The 20,292-nt window shown below is 40.0% G+C and overlaps 2 protein-coding genes across 4 annotated transcripts in view; one reads left to right on the top strand and one right to left on the bottom strand.

Moving 5' to 3' along the window:
* Positions 1 to 20,292, bottom strand: part of LOC126372549 (15-hydroxyprostaglandin dehydrogenase [NAD(+)]-like) — a 349,480-nt gene that overhangs the window by 302,015 nt on the left and 27,173 nt on the right. The gene's annotated exons all lie outside the window — the stretch shown is intronic.
* Positions 393 to 20,286, top strand: LOC126372428 (maternal protein tudor-like). Of its 3 annotated transcripts, none has more exons than XM_050018171.1 (12): positions 393 to 2,456; positions 3,402 to 3,602; positions 4,917 to 5,110; positions 9,888 to 9,992; positions 10,506 to 10,622; positions 11,857 to 12,024; positions 12,857 to 13,875; positions 14,097 to 14,245; positions 14,661 to 14,822; positions 15,451 to 15,617; positions 16,032 to 16,267; positions 16,443 to 20,286. In XM_050018171.1, the coding sequence occupies exons 1-12, from the start codon at positions 561 to 563 to the stop codon at positions 19,421 to 19,423; spliced, it is 7,395 nt and encodes a 2,464-aa protein (XP_049874128.1). In that variant the 5' UTR covers positions 393 to 560; the 3' UTR covers positions 19,424 to 20,286. The 3 variants fall into 3 exon arrangements, with proteins under 3 accessions (XP_049874128.1, XP_049874127.1, XP_049874129.1); XM_050018170.1 differs by having other exon boundaries at positions 14,085 to 14,245; XM_050018172.1 differs by lacking the exon at positions 11,857 to 12,024 and having other exon boundaries at positions 14,085 to 14,245.

Below are 20,292 nucleotides of genomic sequence, written 5' to 3'. Positions count from 1 at the left end.
AGTTTTATATTCATAACCAGGCATGGAATGCAGGCTGTCGGCAATGACGTGACGAAAGAGTTATTTATTTCCCCTCTTATTGAATCCGTTCATATTGAATTTGTATTGAATACTTTGCCTGTACATGCATGAAGTTCCATTCTGAGGTTCCATTTGAGTAAAAAAGTACCCAACAAAATGTACAAAAGCTATAATATAACGACAATCTACCTATTGCGAGATTCCCGTCAAAAAACACCATAGACAATAGTTTTTTTTAGTGAGGCGCGTTCCAATCTCATAATAATGCTTATGATAAAAAGAAATGCCTAAACAGATTAATCTAAAGAGAGAAAAGATAAAAAGGTTTATTGTATTTGTTACCATAGACAAGATATTCTTTCCTGCGAAAAATGAGAAAGAGGCGCCATGTTTGTTGAAAACGTAAACGGAAAAGAAAGCGGCTTTTTTTATATACAAGTTCAACAGAAGAGGACGTAGTAAACTTTTGCTTCCAGTAAGAGTTATGTGAGTTGTGCTAACTTTTCTTTATCTTTTCGTCATCACACCAAACAAAAAACATGGCTCTGCCAACTGATATTTCAAGATCTTTTCGACTTTATGTGACCCATGTGGATGGTGATCATCGTTTGCTGCGAATAAGTGGTCAACTCGATCAGCAATCTTCATTGATGTTGGAAAGTTTATTTGAGGCAGCCCGCGAGGACTTGGAAAACGGCATTGGCGCCGTGTCCCCGGCAGCTATTCATGAAGGCAAAATTTATGCCGCGAAATACAAAGATGGTACGTACTACCGAGCGAAAATTATAAGCACAACGGATCTTGCCCGCGGCCTAGTTGGAGTACATTTCATCGACTATGGTAATAAAGATATGATTTCTCTGAGCACTATAAGACTTCTGGATAGCTACGACCCTTTGTTCCTTCAGTTGAGAGGCCAAGCGGTTGATTATTACTTGGCTCGAGTGGCGCATCCACAAGCAAAATGGGAGGAAACACTGCTATCAAAACTTCAGAGCTTACTCTGCTACAATGAGTATCCTGCAACTATAGAGGCACATACACAAACTCTGCCTTTAATTGCCATTCAATTCAAAGGCACTGATCTCTCAAACCATTTGGTTACAAGCAGATTTGCTCTAGCAGTATCTATTCAGAATCAGGAAGTTCAAGTACTGCAAATGTTAACAGGTAGCAATAAACAAGGGGCCAACTGGCAGCCAACCTTTGTCAGTGAAACTCCATCCTACACAGAGCATGTACCTTTTCTAGTAAATCAGAATTTTCCCTCAAATCCAGCATCAGCAATGCGACTGCAGCAAAATGTATCATTGCCATTTAATGGCATCATGCCTCCATCTCAGATAAGTCAAAGGTTGTTAGTAAACAAGGTCCCCAGGAACCAAGTAAACCTTAAAGCTCCAATGCGCCAACCGCAACACGCTGCACCTATGGCAGCACCACTGGCCGGGACTCCACCTCAAACACCGGTTGCAAATAAGCCCTTGTCTCCAAAGAAATCTACAACATATAAAAGTAGATTGCTAGAAGTAGGTTCTCAACACAAAGTCTTTGTGTCATTTGCGGAAGAGGGACCTGAGTTATTTGCAGTCCAACTTGTAACAGATGCAAAAAAACTTCAGGATATGATGGATGATATAAACAGGAGGCCTCACAGCAGCCTTGCAGAGCCGCCTATGATTGGTACTGTGTGTCTAGGCAGGATGTCTGGTGACCGGATAATTTGCAGAGCAATAGTAATGAATCTTTCGGGATCACAATGCAAGCTGTTCTTTGTAGACTTTGGTGACACAGAGATGGTATCATACTATGACATCTTTGATATCCCTGAAGAGTTTGTGAAGCCAAATGTTTTTGCTATGAGATTCTGTTTGTCTGGAGTGAAAAAATTGGAAAAGGGGCCACATTTGAATGAAACTTTCAAGCAACTTGTGAATGGGAAAGTATTGACTCTGAGGGTAGTGTCACCTGAAGGACCTCCACTGATCCAGTATGGAGAGTTATATTTGGACAACAAGAATGTTCTGGAGCTGCTGCTGGCAAACATGAAGGATAAGCTCCAGTTCAAGTGGATGGAAATGTTGCCTTTGGGGAGCAGAAATTCTGTTCTTGTTTCATATGTGGACAGCTGCATCAAATTTTATGTGCAGTTATCAGAAAAAATTGATGAGTTGAATGCTGTGATGGAAGCTGTGAAAGTCCACTGTGAGAGCAGTTCATCTCCTGGAGAATTGCCGGTGGGCGCTGCGTGCTGCGCAAGGTTCCCTGATGATGACAATTGGTACAGAGCCAGAGTGAGAGGCACCAAGGGCAAGAAAATAGTGGTTGCTTATGTAGATTATGGAAATGAGCAAGAGGTTGATGCTGCTGATTTAAGGACCATCACACCAGACCTGATTAAACTGCCTGCCCAAGCCATGAAATGTGCCTTGAAAGTAAGTATCAGTTTTGCTTTTTTTGTTATTCATTGTTGTAATTATTATTATTATTGGAAGCACAGACAGCACCTTGTGCTGATGCGTGCTTATCACTTCACTTGTGCTCATGATTGTTCATATATTTGTCAAGCCTATTTTTAAAAGAGTTCACTGAGGGAGCACTGATCACAGATTCTGGCAGTTCATTCCACGCGTCCACTACACGGTTGGGCAAAAAGTGATATCGAGGGTTGCTAGTACCTTTGGAGCGTGAGAGTTTTAGCGAGTGTCCTCTCAGATTGATGTTTTGGTTCAGTACATAGATGTCTTTCAAGGCATTAACATTATAGTATTCAGTAAGAATTTTAAATGTTTCAATGAGATCTCCACGTTGCCTACGATACTCCAAGGTGGTTAAACCAAGTGTAGATAGTCGAAGCTCATATTCAACATTACGCAGGACTGTCACCATTTTTGTTGCTCTTCTTTGGACTCTCTCTAATAATGCAATGTCCTTCCGAAAGTAAGGACTCCATATTTGAAACCCATGTTCTAACAGCGGTCTGACGTAAGTTTTGTAAAGCCTAAGAAACAATTCCTTGTCTATATGATAAAAAGCTTTTCTAATCATGTATAGGAGGGAGTTAGCCTTCTTAGTGATTCCAATAATGTGTTCGTCCCACTTTAGATTATTTGTTATCGTTATGCCAAGGTCCTTCTGTTTTTTAACACACTCGAGAGGTTTGGAGTCAATGGTGTAACTCAACGAGGGGTTGTTACTGCCAACATGCAACACAGTGCATTTGTCCACGTTTAATGTGATTAGCCAATCTCGGGTCCAAGCAATTACTCTATCGAGGTCATCTTGGATTATATTATGACTAATAAGTGGGTTCCCCATTATTTTCGTGTCATCTGCAAAGAGTAAGAGTAATTGGTACTAAAAATACAGTGTATTGTCAGGGATATGAAAACAAACCAGTTGAGACAAAGACTTCAAATCAGTTGGAAATGCTGGCCCTAGAGAAGACTTTGATGGCGCATGTAGTTGGAGTGCTGTCCAATGACACAATGCTGGTCACCTTGGTTGATGATACTGTCAGCCCCCCATTGGACATTGCTAGGAAGATGACCCAGCTGTCTACACCGCGGAGCAATATTGAGGTTTGTTTTATATTAGATTATAGGATACATTATACATAAAATCACGCCTTTTTCTCACGTCCGTAAGTGGAGAAATTTTGGTACCTATACAGAACTTCTAAAAAACTTATTCTGACAAACTGTCTGAAAGTACATTGAAATTAATAATAATACATAGTCACAATATCCCAGTTATTCAAGTCTCAAGAATGTTTGTTTACATTTTACTTCCTGCCCAACATCAACCAAACATATAGGTACCTATATTGTATTTTAATCGCGCGCGCTTTCTTTTTAATTGAGTCTAAGAATTCCTAACTGTAAATACCACAAAGAAAAATGATTTAACTTTTTTTATACCCATAGCAAATAGTTTGCAACTGATGAAGCGAGGCAATCACTTAGTGGTGAAGTAGAAAGAGGTCTATTTTATAACCCTGATGTGTTTTCTTTGATCATCACGCGAGTGTTGAAACGCGAAGATTTTTTGTGCCGATACCAGCATGCCGGCCGCATCTATAATTTTGATTGTTAGTGGGCCCACTCGCTTTCTCTCGAGTGTACAATCAATTCTATTATCAACACTTAACAGCTCAGATATGAACCTTATTATTTTGTAAGTAGATGCCTGTTTAGTAACTTTCTTTTCGAGTGGGTTCCTGTCTAGGTAACTATTTGTTATGCTAACTCATAGGCATTTTCTTGTAAGTGTTGTTGCGTCATTGATACTACACTTAAAAGTCTTGTAAGAAGATCCATTATTGCGTGCGAAATTCATGCAGAGCTAATTCCTTGACAGGAAACAGGTCCTTAAAAATTTCGACTCAGTCTAGAGACATTGAAGCATCATAGTAATTTAGATCCTTATATTGGAAAAAAGTACCTATCTACAAAAAAGAAATACAAGGCAGAACCGCATACTAATGCCATATGTGTTCCATCGATAAAGTAAAAAAGAAAATGGTATTTGATAGATAAACGTGAAAAAACACGATACATAATATCCTGTGGCTGTATAATTTGGCTTATGTCGTACTGGATGTACGTTTATAGTCTATAAAATATAAAGAAACGGGCAAAGTACGCTCTTAGATACAGAAATAATGTCACATAGAGAAAAGTCATCTAAATAACCACTTTTGCTTGCTTACTTTACCCTCATTAAACATAAGATGTTAGCATTATTTTTACCTACATAACTTGTTTGAATTCAACACTATTGCATCGCATTGTAATTAGACTGATTAGATAACAGCGTTCATTAACTTTTTAAGCCGCAAGTGAAAGTTGTATGCTAACACTCTCCTTAGTTGAGTAAAAACTTTTTTTCACTAGCCAAAAGCAACAACACCGGTTCGTAAGGAGGCGCCCGAGTCGTTCAGTTCTCCCGAAGGCAGCGAAGACAGTAAGAAGAAGAGCTTCAGACGCGAGAAGAGCTTTAAGGACGAACGTCGCCCGCCCCGGGAGACACGGGAGCCTCGAGAGTGCAATGAAGAGTTTGGTCAAAGAGGAGGCAGCTTCCGCGGAAGGTGAGTCGCCATGGAAATTAAAATTGTAGGCTGCATTTTGTGCGTGCTGGTCGTCATACAAGTATTCGTATGTCTACGAATGTACGTGTCGAATTCGTACCGTGTCCTATTTTTTTTTGTAGTAGAAAGAATCTTATTATTTTAGGACACCACAGACACGGATTACATTAATACCGCCAGTTATCTTCAGAATACACATCCTTATTGGGCTAAAATGTAATCCACAGTAATGATATCGTTCCGAGCATATCGCGAAAGTCTACTAAGGAATTTTTCCCAACAAGAACTAATGGCAGACCCCGGACACTTCGTACAACTTCGTTTTTCGCATACACTACACATTGACATTATTGTAAACGCGCGTGTATGTGTGACATCTGACACAATACGATTCAAGTCTAAACTATGTTCGAGGGGGTGAGGTAAACCTAGCTCAGACGTTGGTGGGGAGCGGAGAGTTGCCATTTTATACGTACTATTCCTACTATGCTATTGTGGGCGATACTACCACCATATGGTTCAGTGATAAACCTATCATCATCGGACGTCAATACCAAATGTGGATACCAGTTTAATGGTTCTGCCTACCCCTATAGGACGAGACTTGTGTCGGCTTTTGTTTTGCATGTACCATGATATATGCTGACACACACGCAAACATATTCCGATAAAAAGCAAAGGTAAACTTAGGAGTATGGGAGTTCATGTGTGTGTGTGTGTGTATGCAACTTTTTTATTTCACAAAACATAAGAGACTGCAAAATTCGTTTCAAAACAGACGTGCTGAGCCGTTAAACTGGTTGTTAAGTTTTTTTTTACGTGTGCTAACATAATTAAACTATCACAAATATAAAATGGACTCTTTACGAACTAGACGGACGCTGACAGATATGTTATTTCTTCATACTTACAAATCAGATGCACTCATTTGCTCAACAAAATCAATATTAGTGTTCCGTACAAGTATCCTCGGCACCCAATCCGCAGAATTTTTAGTGTTCCCCGTTCTAGAACTAACCTAGGCCTACATAATCCGGTTTCTAGAATATTGTTGAAGTTCAACGAATTAAACAACAGTGATGTGGACATACACAACGATTCATTTATTCAATTTAAAAGTAAAATGCTGAAACTTATCCACATCACTAATAATTTTATGTACTTAACCACCTATCTCTAAGTTTTATTGCGATAGTTTTAGTTTTCGTTTGATTTTTTCATACCATTTAAACGTTGTTGTGTTATATTAGACGATTTATGTTTTTTCTTTTTTAAATTTTATTTTCAATTATTGTTCTTTTTAAGCTAACTTTAGTTTATACTTTTTATTATCAGTGTTGTGTGCGTCTATAATTGGCAGGCATACCGGAACTTTTCCTATGTGTATTTTATAATTGTGTGTTTGTGTATGTACTGCTGTTGATGTACCATAATAAATAAATAAATACATAATTTTTACTACCGGATTTCGGTACAATTATAATTGGATTCCTATTTCGTACGCGATGTGGAATAAAGATTTCAAAATAGCAAAGACGGCCGACGGCCTCCGTGGTCCAGTGTCGTAGTAAGTGTTGGGCTCACGATCCGAAGGTTCCGAGTTCGAATCTCGTTGGGGACTCATCACATAAATCACTTAATGATCTTTAGTTTGGTTCGCACATTGCAGGCTGATCACTCGATTGTCCGAAAGTAAAATAATCCGTGCTCCAGAGAGCACGTTAAGCTGTCGGTCCCGGCTACTTTTTACTTAAGTAGCCGTTACGGTCACGAGCATTAATATGTATACACTTTGGTACCATGTCACATTAACTTTTTTGACTAATTAAACTGTAAGTCTCACTAAATGTCAAATATGTTAGTGCGACAGAGTCCTAAAGCGGGTACATTAGATTGCTCATGACTGTATATGAGTCATGTCAGGGGCCTTTGGCGGCTCAATAGTAACACTGACACCACTGTTTTAACCGAAAACAACCTACAAGAGAAGAGGAACATTAAAAGAAATATTAAATTGTTGTAAAAAATAGACTCGATTCTAAGTGGGTCAAGTAGGGTAAGACACAAAGAGGTCCTTGTATACATTCCACATGCATAACGGTTCAGTTTTTTTTTTGAGGGTCCGAACCCTAAAAAGGGCAAAAATTTGGTATCGAGAGTGAGTGAGCAATCAGAATGACTGCCCAAAATGACAGATCAGCTTTAAAATATTACTAACATCCAATACCTTTTAGCTACTATTTAATACCTTTGTATAGATATTTTCTACCTAATTAATAAATAAGAAAATTTATTTAAAAAATGGCCAGTCATTCTGATGTCTGAATGACCACCCACATTTAGAATCTCCACAAAAAGGCTCCGAAATGTAATTTCGCCTACACACAAATTTAGTACCTATTCAATACCTAAACAAATATTTTTTTTTAGATTTTTTAAACAAGAAATAAAAAAATATGAGCAAAAAATGTTTTAACGAAAATGTTAATTGTTTATTGTTTACAACTCAATTATGCACATAATACAAATTATAAAAAGGAACAAATGCAATAAAAGATTAATATGTTCCTTCAAACAAACGATATTATACTATTATTATATTATTATATTATTTAATTAATCCTCCAAAACTCAATATGATTTTTTTTGACGTAACTTATTGTAGATTTGCCGCAGATTAATTACTTGGCCGGAAAAATGGGGTGCGCTGAAGGCTCTCGCCTGGTACAACGTTTAAGATAACAGGCATGAGGGTGCCCAGTTGGTCGCGAACCTCGGCTCAGGGCGTCATCTGAGAGGAAAAATATTTGAAAGAATTAATCGACCTTAGTGGGTTGATAGCGATAAGCGCGATGAGAGGGAAATCGTCGACCACGCCGGCGGAGTCGGTATCGGGGAACTCAATACGATATATGCAACTCGTCTTCTAAATTAAAAATTACTATTCTAAATTCAAAAATACTTTGTGGTCCCCAGTTTGGTTAGGACATTACTGGCTGATCACCAGATTGTCCGAAAGTAAGATGATCCGTGCTTCGGAAGGCACGTTACGCCGTTAGTCCCGGTTACTACTTACAGATGTAAGTAAGTATTCGTTACATGAGACATGTCAGGGGCCTTTGGCGGCTGATTAGTAACCCTGACACCACGGTTGATGAGGTCGGTACCCCACCTCACAACCCACACGATAGAAGATCGTCTTCTGATTACTTGTGGTTCTTCCCACCTCTGTAGGGATTACTGGAATGAATGTATGTGATTATCGTAACGCATAAGACGTAATAGCCAGACATTGGCCGAAACTCCACCTTTATTAGTCGTGTTGTGCAACAATGTTTAATTAGTAAGTCAAGACCCGAATGCTATTGATAAACTTTCCCCCGGTTATCGTCTAAGTCTAAACATTGGTTATGCAATGCTAATATAATGCATCATCTCCCTAGCATTATCCCGTTTTTCACAGGATCCGCTTACCTAACCTGAAGATTTGACAGGTCCGGTTTTTTTACAGAAGTGACTGCCTGTTTGACCTTCCAACCCGCGAAGGGAAAACCAACCCGATACATGTTAGGTGAAATATCAACGAAAATGCATTTCTCGGGAATGTGGGAATTGGGAATCTAATATAATTTGTAATTACATTGTAATATATCCTTCGGCAGCCGTGACATGTCGCGTGGGGCGCGATATGTGAACCAACCCTATCGGCTGCGCGATAATTTATTGGTTCAAATATCCCCCGGTCCCCACCGGGATTTGAACCCGGGACCTCCGGATCGTGAGCCCAACGCTCAAACCACTGGACCACGGAGGCCGTTGTTGTACCTTCTCATTATTATTCTTATTATTTACTATTACTATGGCTTGTTGTTAAAAAAAAAAAAAGTAGATGAGAAATTATAGGTTGTTGTCTGGCCAAGTAGACACTTTAATCCTCTTCGTGATACAAAACGAATGCTTAAGCCAATAAATATTTATCTACGCATCACACGCACGCTTGTTTACTCAATATCGTGTGTCGCGAATCTTAGAAGTCAGCTGCGTATGACGCTTATCAGCAATCGTGTAAACATTATTAATTAATATACTTGTGGAGGGAAGTCATCTTTTTTATGTATAATTTAATCGATACAGATATGAAAACTTATAAAAATGACTTAGTATACTTATTATTTTTGCCAACAGTGAACTAAATTGATGTATAAAAAAATAGGTCATCTATCTAATCTCTTAGTTTTGTTTATTTTGGCTATTTCAAGATTCTAGCTGTCGATCAAAATCTGCGATAAAAATATTCTAACACTTGATAAGATCTAAAAAGTACGTATAGTTCTATTGAAGAAATAAACATTCTAAATATGTCACGGGAATGTTATCATTTCTCGCGAGGAATTCAGATACGCAATCTGTTTTAAGTTTTAATTCGGAAAGTAGTAACGTTACTCCACGCATAACTTGTTACCTGTGAATTAAAATTTATAAACTTTTACGATGTAACGCCGGTACTGACAGTTCGCCTGCGCTTTTTATGTTCACACAAAAACATAATAATAGTGGTGATCTGAGTCACGCTTTTGGCCTTCGCCTCGGGTCTTTGAACCCTCTGCTCTCTTGAAATTACATCTTAGAGTGATTTGTGACTGTAAAATGTACAGGTCTAGGAGGTAACTGGTGTAATTTATCATATAACAAGTTTTTGGTAGTAATTAAGGTTATATTCTAGTGTTGGAAGTGTTGGGTTGAAGTGGTTATAGAAGGAATGTTTTGTTTTGTGCAGAGAGAATAAGGAAGCGTTTGACAGATCGGGGCCGGGCCGGCACAGCGAGAAGTTTGGCGGGAGACCAGATGGCAGGCAGGATGGCAGACCTGATAGAGGAGAAAGGTAAATGTCATTGCTGCACACAGCCGGGAAAGTGAGACAAGCAGGCCGGGCAATATGAAACAGCAAATATTGTGGCTGCGTTTTTTACATCACCCTTTATTGTGTAACTGCGTCGTTTTAATTATTATACAAAATCTACCCACATCCTATTTGCGAAATAAAAGTGTAAACAAACAGGTTTTGAAATGGATTTGAAAAGTGAAATTGTAGGTACACATTTTCTGATCATAAATATACCTACATGAAGGACGAATATTATAGTGAGCGATAGCACTGCATACAAAAATCACATTGTTACCATGTGCGCCTTATCGCATAAGTGCGAGTGAGACACAGTTAGCGCGCGCTCCCCTTTACTCCTCAGCGGCTTACGGCCATTTAGACTAAGACCCAGAAGGGATGAGATAAATCTAGCGCGTCGTCCGATACAAAATACCGTTCTATACGTAGTATTTTTATTGTACGGTGTTAGATGAAATGTGTAATATGTAAGCCCAACTATATTTACAACAGACGCGGTCCTCCGAAGCCCGCAGTGGGAGGCGACGACGACTGGGAGGAATCTACCCCCGCGCCCGCCACCCCGCAAGGCTCCTTCCAGCCGCCGCGCCGAGACAACCAACCCAACAGGTAAGCTGCTCATAAATTGTATTTTTCTCGTGTGAGTTAGATCAATGACTTTATAAACCGAAGCCTGCGGACGCCCCAAGGCTTCTGAGCTTCTGCAAGAACCTAGGTTGGTCAATATACCCACGAATTACTACACGCATAATGGGCCATCCATGAGTCTGAATACGGAAAATAGACCCGACTACGACTACTACCGACCTCACTAACTGAGGTGCCAAGGGTCCTAACATGGCGCACGTCATGACTGCTATTACTATTTAAGTAATTAGTAACCGGGACCAAGGGCTTAACATACCTTCCGAAGCATGGACTATGAGGTGGATTACCAACCTCATCAACCCTAGTGCCAGGATTATTATTGAGCCGCCAAAGGCCCCTGACTTGACTCAGTAAGTAGCAACCGGGACAACGGCTTAACGTGCCTTCCGAAGAACGGATCATCTTACTGTAGGTCAATCAGGTGATCATTAGCCTGTAATGTCCTGACCAAACTAGGGATCACAAAGTGGTTTTTGTGATATGTCCCCACCGGGATTCAAACCCGGGGCCTCCGAATCGTGAGACCAACGCTCAACCACTGGACCACAGAGGCCGTTAAACTACTTTTCATATAATCATATTCTTACTAAATAAGGAATAGTTTCACAAAAATGCAATGACGTCGCACTTAGGGTAGGGTAGCGTTTTAACAAAAACGTTTCATGAAAATATTTATTACTTACTGAATATTTTATCAGCTCAGTGGTACGGAAAACTTCCGCGTGCTTTTTAAAAGATTACCAAAAAGGAAATGATTCGTAATAAGCCAAATGAATACTTAACACTTAAAAAAGTCGAGTTTTTTTAAGAATATTTTCTGTGTAGGTTTTATACTTATGAAAACTCTACTAAAACAATCAATCCTGTATTTGTTGCCAAACCGATAAGTAAAATACATTATCTATTTGAAAATTAACCAGGTAGTTTCTATTTTACGAAACTTAATTTTGAATTCCCCAATTCGATATATTACGTTGTTAGCTTATAAATAACACTAAGATTTGGCAATTTCCAAAATCATTTCTTAAATTGCTGCTACCCCATTCAAAAAAAGAAAAAGTGTCTCATTTCGCAATTTTTGTTTATAATATTGTATTTTTGTCTGCCATACGCAATAATAATTTAGCAAAATTATCAACTGGCCTGTTCTAAAAAAATATGAACAATAAAAATATACAGCATGTTTAAACCCCAGAAGAAAACCGCGACCGGATCAGCATCAAGGGCCCCATCAGGGGCCCCGTCCGGGGTGGAAGGGCAAAGACTCCGGGGTTGGCAAGAGGTTGCGGCAGGCGGCTGAGGCGGCCTCCGCTGACGCACAGAGCTCGCAAAAGTCCTTCTCGATCCAGGACCGACTCAAACGGTACAGTGTGGTGTGCCTGGTATAGGATTCATGCTTCCATGTTCACTATTAATGCTTTACCTTCAAGTTCATATTTTAGTTACATTTATACCGATTTTAATGTAAAATGCTGCATCAACATTAATCATATTTTACTTTAGCCTATTGTAAACTGTACTAAATTTGAGAATAGGTACTAACGTAATCTTAAAAGTGTTAAATATATACATTTTAAACCAAATGTTTTAATTAGAACAATTCGCAACTAATAAAATGATCTTACAAACAATAAAATAACACTAATGTTCGTTTGTTGCGCAGAATCAATAAATCATACCAATTACAAAACATGAAACACAAGTAACTTATAGCTATTAACTATACCTGCTAAATGAGTAACAAGCATTAATAGTTGAATCGGCGTTCTCATTTCCTCGCTCTATTTGCTTACCACGCTTGGTTTGCACATACTTGGCGACTCAATATATACGCACTTAGTAATTCTGTGATTGTTTTGCACATTCCAACTCCAATCGGTGTGGTTTTTTTTTCGTTTTCATCTTCATTTCAGCACACTGTCACAGCGTTCGACGACTTTCACTCTGTTTGGCTGATTACATGGCATGCCAGGCATGCTACAATCAATATTCGTTGTCGTATTTGCTTGGTGTGGTTGTTGTTCGTTTTGGAAAATCTTCCTTTTCATAGTGGTTGTACTAAGAACTGTTTTTATGCACATAATATTTCAATTGATCCTTACCTCCACAGATACACGTACTTCTTTCGCCAATCTTGAAAAGAAAGCGAAAGAGGTCCTCATTTAACATCACTAAGATGATTATTCCATTTGCAGGAACAATTCATTTAACCAACAAAACGACCGAGATGATAACAAACAAGATGACTGGGGCAACAGAAACAACAACCGTCCTGACAGGCGAGAAAATCGGGAGAATAGAGATAACCGAGATAATCGGGACAACAGAGATAACCGAGGTGATAGACGGGACACCTGGGGAGACAAGAAAGAGAACTTCCAGAAACGAGAGTTTCGGGACAACAATCGAGACAACCGGGAAAGGGGCGATAGGACCAGAAGTAACTTTACTCCTAGAGATCGAGCTGAACGGTCATTTGGCTCCGACACGGATAAGAGGTCGGACAAGAGCTTCAAGTCACAAGACAGCGGGGGCCGCGCCGGCCGCGCCCCGCCGTACAAAAGCCGAAGCAAGTTCACCCAAGTCCAATACAAAGAACTTTCACAACCCGTTTCCCTTGAGACTACATTTGAAGAGCCTGTTGTCGAAAGCGGCGCTCAACATGAGGTGTCGGTCACCTGGATAATCTCCCCAGAAAGCTTCTACACTCAGATCTTGTCACTCCAACCCAAATTCCTCGAGATGATGCATAAAATACCCGAACTATATAAGGGAGTCAAATCCTACACTGGTATAGTCCCGGTTGGGGCGTCAGTTCTAGCGAGGTACCCAGCCGATGGCGTACTGTACAGAGCCACGGTCGTGTCTGTGCAACCGTTTTCGAAATTCATCGTGAGGTACGTCGATTTTGGCAACAAACAACTTGTCGATGCTAAAGATATTTGGCAACTGGATAGACAACTGATGGAGCTTCCAAAGATGGCTGTGCATTGCTCTTTGCTCGGCGTGGCGCCAAAAGACGGGGAATGGAAAGCTAACCCTGAGATTGACTTGTGCTTCAACGCGCCACGATACCAGTGCGTGTTCCAAGATTGCCTGGAAGACGGACAATGGAAGGTGTACCTGTGGAACAACGGCGTCAACGTCGCTGATACGTTGGTCGAGAAGCAGCTGGCTGTCATGTCGGATCATCAGTCGTCTGTTGCACTGAAAGGTATTATATTAACTATAGCCTTTTCCCTTGCTGTAAGTTAATTTTAAACACAATTTCATTTATTGTCAAATAACAAAGTAGCATTGTGGCCTTGAAAACTGCAAGATTTTAATGCTGTCTGCGCCAACTGTCATCTGTTTCTTTAAAATCTTCCCCTCGAAGATTTCACCTTAACATTTGCTATATTTCCCAAATAATAATTGAGACAGTTGATTTTTCAGACGAAGCAATCGACTTGACGATCATCGTGGGTCAACAAATTCTGTGCAAGGTGACTCACGTTGAGTCCTATGAGAAGTTCTACGTTCAGCTTGATTTGGACAAGGCTGCGCTGGTCGAGAGCGCTATCGCTAACTTTGATACGAGCAAAGTGAGTATAACCGTACATCTAATTTCTCTTTACTTGCCCCAAGCGTGTTGAGCACAGAAATACAACTTGTATTTTTTAAACATGCTTACCCAGCAAGGATTCGGATACTTCAAACGAAAGGTACGATATTTCAAACTTGTTACCGCAATGGACATTGCAGTCCCTTCACATTTCGAATAGTACGGGATAAAATCAGAGTGTTAGATTAATAAACGTAGTAGCTATGATATCCGTGTTGCGACAAATGGCAGGGATTTCAATAAATAGACACAGCAAAGGCCTGTGCAAGATATTATAAATATGCTCGTCCCCGTCATCGTACTATCAGCAAAAAACTGCATTATTTGTCGCGTTACGCCCGATATACTCTCGCTTCTGGTGTTATAAGTATTCGTAATCTAAAATCTTTCCTCAGCTGACGCCCATAGCAGCGGACAGTCTGACAGAAGGTGTGCACTGCACAGTCAAACATAACGATAAGATCTACCGCGCTATCTTAGAAGACGTCAGCGATACTGAGAAGATACGAGCCGTGCTGCCAGACTACGGATTCTCCATCACTACCACATCGGCTAATGTAAGCAACAGTACTAATATAATAAAAAAATCGTTTATTTTCAATGTGTATGTATCTAGGAGAGGCTTTTGCCCAGCAGTGGTATCGACTGGGCTAAATAAGATTTACAATGTAAGATCATCAGAGCACGCCTTCAAAAAAAAATCATTTCACTAATCTTTAATCCTATGAGATTCAATTACTGAACGTAGAATGCGTTCTGCTACTCATCTTCCTGTTTGTACCCTTTTTATTGATGATGAGTCTATTTCGTATGAAATGTGGCTGCAAGTTGTCTTCTGGAATATAGGAATGAATAATACAGGGTGTTAGTGACATCGTAACGGAAACTTTGAGGAATGATTCAAACCATGATTCTGAGTTGACATGAAATGGAATTTTCCGAGAGAAAATTCCACTTGATATCAACTCAGAATCACGGTCTAAATCATTCGTTATGGTGTCACTAACATCCTGTATGTATGTATGTACAGGCTGATTACTTATCGCCATACGTTCATCATCATTTGAGGACTTCGTATCAAAAGTGGCTGTAAGTTGTCAATCGATTACTTGCAACTAGCAATGTGGGCTTACGGCCATGAGATTCACTTGTAATTATAAGTTACACGTAACTTTAATTTCACAGCTAATGATTCTCCCGACGGAGCTGAGCGTGTACTACTACCAGTCGCTGGAGTGTGGCCTGAACAACTACACGGCCGACAGCAAGACGCTGATGACCCTCGAACAGATGAAAGACAAACTCATCAACAACAAGTTCATCATCTACATCAACTACGTCGATGGCATCAGGTACGTGTTTGACGGAATATACTATTCGTGCAATCGGATTGTTTCACCAAATTGTACCAATGGTGCCTATTCGGGCATAACACAAACTTAACCTAATTTTAATTTGACAGCTCTTAAACTAGTGTCGTTCTTCACTTACATTAAGTGCAAGAAAGAGATAGAGCCAGTGTTAGTCCTGTCAAATTAAGTTAAAGTTACTTTGGTGGTTGCCCGAATCGGTAAAAGTAAACCCTTGTGGATCTTTATAAAGTTGAAAAGAAAAGACTTGTAGGCCTTCTTGCTCTCCCGATAGAGATGAGTCATCGATGACAAGCGTAATTATAATTCATGTATTCATCACTAATTTACACGCTCTTGTTTTGTGGTTGTTGTGTGTTAATTTATATATGAAATAAACAATTTATTTCTTTCAAGATTGGTGTCAACGCTTTACGACATCGAGACTGGTCAAAAGATCGCAATATTCGAGCCGGATGAAGGCGCGTACGACGAGGTAGTCCAACTGTGCACGCGCGCGGTCTTCAACTACAACTTCGGCATGGCGTACATATCGCATGCGGAGAATCTCAACGAGTTCTACCTGCAGAAAACCTCTGATACCGACAAGATCACGCAGCTGTTAGATGACTTGTACAAGTTCTATGAAGAAGGTATGTCTTGATGTTGAAAATATATGTTGGGTTTGAGACATACGCATGTTTTTGCCTCTGAACGTTGATCACAAGTGAAGTTGTTTGTATACTTTGAGCATAATATTGTCGAAAACCTAGCGTTTATCTATAATATTTTACGACAAAAATATTAAATATTATCCTTCGCCAACAGGAACTCCAACAGCCTTGGAAGGTTTCGAAGTTGACGCACTATGCGCTGCAAAGTCTTCTGACGGTAACTGGTACCGCGCCACCGTCATCAGCGCCGAAGAAAACAACGTCAAAGTCCAGTTCAGCGACTACGGTAACTCTGAGACCGTTTCTAAGGACTCAGTCAAGAAACTCGACACGAAATTCTTTGAACCCTGTGCTCTAGCTCTGGTTGCTAGCCTAGGCCTCGTAGCGTTACAGGATGACGCTCTTTCTAAACTGACAGAATGGACCACCGATAAAGAAGTCCAAGTGACACTGGCTTTCGGCACCGACGGGTGGCTTGCCAGTCTACATCTAGATGGCGTTGACTTATCCATGAAACTTGTCAACGAGAAGTTAGCAACACCCAAAATAAGCTCTACTGAAGAAGAAGCCAAGCCTGTTACTGAGACACCTGTCGAAGAACCTACCTCGTTGCCGTCAGGATGTACTCAAGTGTACATCAGCCACATCGACACGCCTGGCCACTTCTGGCTACAAATGTCCGACAAAGTTGACACAATTGAAGAGCTTCAGGCAGATTTACAAACCAACGCCGGTACCTACGCTGATATCGAAAATCGCGAATTAGGCACCCTGTGCATTGCCAAATATTTAGCTGACGATCAATGGTATCGTGCGGAGATCCTTGATTCCGATTCTGACATCACAACCGTCCGTTTCATCGACTACGGCAATACTGATGTGTTAGATAACCAGCCTGGTCTGATAAAGGTGATGCCTGACCACCTGAAGGACGTTGAACGCTACGCTCTGAAATCCAGCGTAAACGCTGTTCCCACAGGCACTGGAGAATGGTCTGAGCCGGCGTCCGAGTATTTCACACAGTTAGTTGGTGATTTATCAGCGCCAGTCGACGCATTGTTCGTGCTCAAAGATGTCACAACTTATGTAGATATTTTTGCAAACGGGCACAACCTTACTGACAAATTAGTATCTGAAGGCTACGCTACTAAGGCAGAGGAGCCTGAATGTGGCGACCTACCGTCCTGCTTCGCCAGCCACATTAACTCTCCATCTGAGTTTTGGATACAACTTGAAACAGCTGCACCGGAACTGCAAACGATGGAAGCGGCAATGGTTGACGCTGAAAACTTTCCTGAACTTAGTGAAAAGGAAGAAGGCGTCATTTGCGCTGCGAAGTACCCCGAAGACGGTGCTTGGTACAGAGCACAAATTATTGTCGACGGGTCTGAGGGAACCGAGGTTCTGTTCATGGATTACGGTAACGCATCTATTGCCAATGAACTCCGCAGCCTGCCTGATGAGCTGAAATCAAAACCAGCTTTGTCTAGAAAATGTGCCTTACAAAAACCCCGCGACATAAAATCTTGGTCGCGTAAATCTGAAATTAAATTCAACGAGTTAGCTGCAGAAGGGGCGACGATTTTCAACGTCCAGTTTATTGCGTCTGGAGATATATCTATTGTAGAACTGTACCTTGAAGGTAAATCAGTAACAGAAGAGTTGGTAGGGTTGTGCGAACCACAACCAGCGACAGAAAGACCAACGCCCGTCGGACAAGATTTGCACAGCAGTGGCAAAATCTGCTATGTCAATTCCTTAGACGAGTTCTATGTCCAGTTAGACGATTTTGCTGCTGAAATCGATAAGGTGATAGACAGATTATCCAATGCTGCTGAATTTAATGCAGCTACCGAATTGAAAGTAGGATCACTGTGCGCAGCTTTCTGGGATGAAGATGAGCAGTGGTACAGAGCGAAAATATTAGAATTCTGTGATGGAGGGTATCACGTACTATTTATCGATTACGGAAATAAGGCTAAATGCCAAGAGTTTAGGCAACTTCCTGAAGATGTAATCGTGATAGAACCAGCAGCAAAATGTTGTCGCTTAGCTGGACTAGGCGACGATAGTTTGTTTATTGAAAGCGCTAAAAACAAGCTAGATGACTGCTCTGCCGAAGCAGCAACATTCCAAATTGAATTCTTAGACAGCACTAAAGAGCCTGCTCTTGTAAGACTGTTCATTGATGGCAAAGACATCTGTTCCATCATTTCAGATAATGTAGAAGTCCCTGCATTGAATACTATACTGAAAGAAGAAGTTGTCGTAACACCTGAAGTGACAACAACTGTAGCAGAAACTAGTCAAGTTAAAGATTCTGAGAACACAAGCGGGGACAATTTACAAGCAGAAAAGGAGGAATCCAAAGTGGATTCCCATACAGAGTCTGTAAAAGAGCCAATAACCGAGGAAGATAATAAAGATGATGTCGAGGAAGAGAGTGAACTAAATACGTCCCAACAAGATCTGAACGATAGCGTAGATAGCAGTAATACAGTTATAGAAAACAAGTCATTTGAAGCGAAAGCAGAAAGTTTGAATGACGACTATACGGAAGAAACGAAAGATACCACTTCGTCTTCCCCCGAGAAAGACACCTCTTCGGATACGCTAGAGAATTCCAATGACACAATGAAAACTCCCGAATGTGACGACTCGAAAGACTCCCTGAACACAGATACGGGATATACCAGTTGTGGAGATCAAGATAAATCTGCAACTCACGAACAAACTAGTTCGCCAGTGAAAGAATCCGACTCGCCTGTAAAAGAACCAGTCTCTCCTGTAAAGGAGCTAGTATCGGCTGTTAAAGAACCAGTCACTCCTGTCAAGGAACCAATATCGTCTGTAAAGGAACCAGTGTCGCCTGTTAAAGACCCAGACACTCCTGTAAAAGAGCCAGTCTCTCCTGTAAAAGAGCCAGTCTCTCCTGTAAAAGAACCAGTATCGCCTGCTAAAGAACCGGTCGAAGAAAATATTGAGCCAGCTAAGGTCGATGAAAACAAAGTGGAGATTGAAAGTAAAGAAAAAAGTGGGGTAGTTGGAGATGGTGATAAAGTAGAGGTTGAAATTAAGGAAAAAACTGAAGATAATAAAAATGTTGTAAATACCGCGGTCAAATCAGACGAGTGAGTTGTGATTTTGTTTACCTACTTGTATTATAATGTAACTATCGAACTTATTGCAAAGCAATGCATTTTGTGATGATTACTTCTTAGTGTTTATTTACTATTCAACTTCGTGCCACCTACACTGATGGTGTTTAGGGAAACCACAACGACTGAGTTACGTAAGTATTAGGATGTTAATGAAGGTGGTTTCTCTATTCATTTTAAAGCATTTGACGTTATTTTATCTTTAATATTTAAGTATTTTTATTCAAGGTGCGTTGATTTTTGTTGATATGACGATTGTTTTGATAATTGATTGAGTGGAGGAAGTGTTTTCGATGGTTATTATTTTGCTTTAAAAAGTGAAGACATTATTTTGTTCTTTTCATATATTTTTGTTAAAAACAATGGTAATTTATCCAGTAGTTGCGAAATAAAGCATTGTGTAATGTCTTGTAAAAGATGTAGACGTAAAGATAATTCGTGCTAATACTCATTTTTATTATTGTTTTATTTTATAGTATATCGTATTTGTTTAATTTTTCTTTATTACTTATAAATATCTTGTGTTATCCACTCATTGCGTGGTGTTATGCAATTCGCAGTAGCGAAGGGTCGTAAAACACATTACTATCATGTTTGTTGCCCATGCTCAAGAAGCAGCATAATTTATATAAACATAGTTAACCATAGGTCTGTATTTATACAAGTGCCCGCATATATTTGTAGAAAAACAATATGTTTGTGATCTTCATTATGCGCACTAATATCCAAATACTTTTTTATTTTCACAAATTGTTTAACAGCTGATTAATACACATAAAAATAGTTATGTTTGCGAAATGTTTATTTGTTTTAAAAAATAAAAGTTCTGTATAAAAAGTATGATTC

This window comes from Pectinophora gossypiella, chromosome 14 (genome assembly GCF_024362695.1).
Source record: "Pectinophora gossypiella chromosome 14, ilPecGoss1.1, whole genome shotgun sequence".
Lineage (NCBI taxonomy): Eukaryota > Metazoa > Arthropoda > Insecta > Lepidoptera > Gelechiidae > Pectinophora > Pectinophora gossypiella.
The sequence above is the reverse complement of the archived record's forward strand: the minus strand, read 5'-3'. Positions and strand labels throughout refer to the sequence as shown.

What these genes read in the sequence shown, in the direction of transcription:
- LOC126372428 (XM_050018170.1), top strand. Translation starts at nt 561, where the DNA reads ATGGCTCTGCCAACTGATATTTCAAGATCTTTTCGACTTTATGTGACC. An exon ending in AGACCTGATAGAGGAGAAAG is followed by an intron (nt 9,993 to 10,505) that starts GTAAATGTCATT and finishes TATTTACAACAG; the next exon opens with ACGCGGTCCTCCGAAGCCCG. An exon ending in AACTACGTCGATGGCATCAG is followed by an intron (nt 15,618 to 16,031) that starts GTACGTGTTTGA and finishes ATTTCTTTCAAG; the next exon opens with ATTGGTGTCAACGCTTTACG.